Source organism: Rutidosis leptorrhynchoides, chromosome 10 (genome assembly GCF_046630445.1).
Source record: "Rutidosis leptorrhynchoides isolate AG116_Rl617_1_P2 chromosome 10, CSIRO_AGI_Rlap_v1, whole genome shotgun sequence".
NCBI lineage: Eukaryota > Viridiplantae > Streptophyta > Magnoliopsida > Asterales > Asteraceae > Rutidosis > Rutidosis leptorrhynchoides.
In genome coordinates this window covers 2354184-2358349 of record NC_092342.1, presented here as the reverse complement: position 1 = coordinate 2358349, position 4166 = coordinate 2354184, and the positions used below count along the sequence as shown (strand labels likewise).

Genomic DNA, 4166 nt, shown 5'->3' with positions numbered 1-4166 from the left:
ATTCTTCACATACAAGATGCAATTTATAACTTCAAACTCCTGAAGTTACCTTTCTACAACAAGGGGTTGACCAAAGTTGACCAGGAATGCCTTTGTTTTTAAAAAGATCAACCACCTTATCAAGTGAATATACTTACAAGTTAACTAGATCTACTGTAGAAAGGAAGGGAAAAAACAAACCCTGAGCCTCATGATTTCCAAAATCACCTTTACAAGGTGTTGACACTACTTTTACATCCTCTGTTTACAGTTGTATATTTCTATGTAGTTGTAACTTCAATAAGTTGTGATCAAAAGCCATTTAACATTTGCGTATTTGTACGTTTTTGGCAACTGAGATACCACGTGCTTTCAGACAAACCTGCTTAGCTTATTTGGTTGCTGCCTCATGGATGTAGAATCAAAAGACTTCTCAAGTGATGTTTCATTTAACCTTTATACTGGTAACCTTTAACATTAAAGAAAATCAATAATCAATAAACTAGCAACAAAACTTCTATGATTTGACTAGTTAAAACAATATTAATATAATTAGTTTTCATAAACATACTAGTTACTTCACACACTATTATTAGAAATTTTGGACAATAAAGTATTGGATTCAAGCATTTGCACTTCATTAGTAAGAGTAACAACATTCCACTCCTTCATCAGATTCTTTACCTTGAAGAGTTGACTCGCTTCTGAACTTGCTGACCTGCCAAATTGGAGGAACGCCTAATTCACCAACCTGTAAATCAAATGTTTTACATACAAATTTGATTAAATCCAGTTATACAAACATAAAATTAAACGTTATTATCTAGAAACATAAAAATAATAGTTCAATTGTTCAAACTCTCCGATATTCTAATTTAAATTCATATTAAAATGTTGGCCAATTTTGACCGAATAAATCTCACTTTGACCAACTAATATAATTTTGACCCATTAACCGGCTTTGACCAGTTAGTAAATTAGAGGGACTTTGGAAAATATAATAGGCATGCTTTATGGAAAAGGATTAAAAACATTGCAATTAGTTTGTAACATGGTAATGAACACAAACACGTATATACAAATATATATAAGAAGGTCGGATTTATGCATGATAACTCAAAATCATTAGACAACATAATATGTAAAAAAAAAAAAATGCTCTAGTTACAAACAAAATTCAAAAAGAAGTTTCACAAAATGACATGACACCAATCAATTACTTTCATTTTTCATGCTTTTCATTCTCTCTTTATTTTAGTGGTGCCACATTTGTTTGTCAACCTTTCTTATAAACTTTGTTTGTAACCAAGGTATTTCTCACAAGTAAAAAATGAAATTGTAGACATAGATTGAGCTAGAACTTGTTCATTAGAGGGACTGGGATCACTATACTATATAATTATAATTAAAATGTATGAAAATACATACACATATATATTATTATTTAGCGAGTTGTCACCGTTTTTGTCATTTTTCCATAATACGGACTCCTATTTAGTTGATTTGCAAGACCAAATGCTAGACCGTTTGAAATCCAGACCCAACATGGTACTCTTTCTAGTTTCTACCGCTATGTTAATATGAGATGCTAGATTTATTCTGTCATGGTTGTGTAATCGAGTTTGTAATTTCTGAAACTCTACTCACAAAATCTCCTACTGGTTGCCGACTTGTTTGCTCAGTACTATGCTCACTGCCTCTATTTGGTGTTGACATCCTCATGTGTGTGTGTGTGTGTGTGTGTGTGTGTGTGTGTGGAGAAACCCATTAGGGTGAGTGTGTAAACAAAACGCTAAGATATGCAAAGTTAAAAGTAGTAAAACGGCCGGAAACCTTGCACTTACTCAATCCAATCCAATCCAATCCAATCGGGTTGTTTGGATGTATCGAAACTATATATATTTCAAAATGAGGGTGTGTTGAGTAATATGATTCTCATCCCACATCGGCTAGGCACCTAATTATTGTGGTGCTTTTAATAGCTTGGGTTCCTCATCCCCTTGAGTTAACTTTTGGGGTTGAATTGGGCTCAAGTCTATTATTTCACATGGTATCAGAGCTACGGTTATTGATGTTGAGACCGCGTCCGCAGTAATCTGCGCCTCGTGTGAGGGGGCGTGTTGAGTAATATCATTCTTATCCCACATCGGCTAGGTACCTAAATATTGTGGTGTTCATAATAGCTTGGGTTCCTCATCCCCTTGAGTTAACTTTTGGGGTTGAATTGGGCTCAAGTATATTATTTTACAGGGTGGGTAGGGCAGATGAAAGAATGATCGTCTAAATTTATTTGATGCAAAATAAGTAGAGATGGAGGCATACCAGGATGTTGAATAGCACAACAGAGAGGCCGGTGAGGAGATCAACAAAGCAAGCAGATAAAATGCTTTTGTTCCCTCCAAAAAATTCAACCCCTCCTGGCTGTTTCTGTTCACTATCATCATCGTTATCATCATCAGGCAATTGAGGTTTTCCCCCAACTCTAACCATCCACGACATATACAAAGGACGACGAGATTGGAAACATAACCCATTATATTTGTTGCATCTGGTGAAGCCAAACAGTTGTGTTGGTTTTGGTGTTGTTGCGATTGGGTTTGAGACTGACGATAAACCTCCCGACGCTTCAATTGCAAGATGGCGAATAGCAAATACATCGGTCCCCATTATCCAACACAAATTCCCCCGCTACCGCTTGCCACATAAATATACGAACTATCTTCAGAAATGAAAATTTTGGGTACTGGTCAAAATATTTCTGAACATATATGTGGTGCCTCAATGAAAACGAGATCACTCGGATGAGACTACAAAACTCAGTTATGGTACGCCGCTCCATTAAAGTGAGTTAGTTATTTGTTAAATATTGTATTGTATTTTGTTGCGGGATTTAAAAGGGAATATACATGTTTTCATAAGAGTTAAACCCGTTAGAAAATGCCAAAATTGAATCTCCATTTATTTATCCAAACTCAACAGGCTCAATCGGCCGAGAGATACATTTGAATGGTATGTCATAAAGAAGTCAAAGTTTTGGTCAATATTTATCTCTAAAATAGAGTATACAATAATAATTTGGTCGGTCGGGTCGGTCAAAATATGAAGGAACTTCTTTTAAATTCGACTCTGATACAAAATGACTTTGACCACCATGACTTATCATATTAAGACAAACTGGGCTTCAACCATTGATAAAGAGTATACTACTAAAAATCGATCAACGGTAAAAAGTCGCTCAGAGTAAAAAAAATGTCAAATTTCTCAATTTAATCACTATATCCATTTAATATGCATATATCTCAAATTCCTCAAAAATTAATCACTATATTCATTTATTATGTAGGCAGCGACGCTCTTTATAAATTTGACATGGTCTTTTTGCCTCATTTTAGTCAACTAGAATTCTATAGCGAGACTTCCGATCTGGTGCAATGCGCATTAGATGGTGAAAAAGTTATGCATCTTCGCATACGGGCAAACGGGGTATGGTGAAAAAGATATTTACGATGTTGGGTGTTGAAGACTCTGAGGATGGGGAACAGCAAGGCGTAATACCGAGATGTTTGAATGAAATTTTTCAAAAAAAGTAGGAAATTAGCCGATGTCGTATGGAAACATGAAATTAAGGTTATATATATATTCAGGTTATATATATGTATTCAGGTTAAGATGTCTTCAAGGAAACTTAATTCAGGAGATTTGCTCATTTTATTTTTTTATTTTTATAATCACAATTGTAGGTTTTTGTATTTGAAATCTATAACGAAGAAATCCGTGACTTGTTGGGATCTCGAAAAAGCTTAAAGGAGCCGAAGAAAATGCATGATATTCGGGAAGGTGCAGATGGTAACATTGTTACCAATCTTATGGTACAATATGTTTCCAATATAGAAGATGTTCTCACTCTTTTAGAGGACGCACGAATCAACATGTACATTGATTAACTAAAAATTAAAAGAAACATTGAAGAAGACTTAAAATGTTTTACATAATATCATTTAACTGTGAAAAAATTTTAAATGTGCTTTATGTAAAACATTTTAAGTCTTCTTCAATGTTGAGTTTAAATCCATTTAAAATTTTTTCAGAGTTGAATGATATTATTTAAACATTTTAAGTCTTCTTCAATGTTTCTTTTAATTTTTAGTTAATCAAGGTACCTGTGGACTCGTGCGTCATCTAAAAGA

General features: G+C 34.2%; 1 protein-coding gene across 1 annotated transcript; it reads right to left on the bottom strand.

Moving 5' to 3' along the window:
- On the bottom strand, positions 1–3541 carry LOC139872872 (uncharacterized). The gene is made up of 3 exons (XM_071860802.1): positions 2302–3541; positions 664–730; positions 1–448 (listed from the first exon to the last, which is right to left on the bottom strand). Exons 1-3 carry the CDS (start codon positions 2644–2646, stop codon positions 429–431), a joined length of 432 nt encoding a protein of 143 aa, XP_071716903.1. The 5' UTR covers positions 2647–3541; the 3' UTR covers positions 1–428.
- Positions 3542–4166: the final 625 nt, after the last annotated feature.

Coding starts and splice junctions, on each gene's coding strand:
- LOC139872872 (XM_071860802.1), bottom strand. CDS start 2,646: ATGGGGACCGATGTATTTGCTATTCGCCATCTTGCAATTGAAGCGTCG. Junction 731..2,301: donor TTGTGCTATTCAACATCCTG/GTATGCCTCCAT, acceptor TTTGATTTACAG/GTTGGTGAATTAGGCGTTCC. Junction 449..663: donor AAGCGAGTCAACTCTTCAAG/GTAAAGAATCTG, acceptor TTAATGTTAAAG/GTTACCAGTATAAAGGTTAA.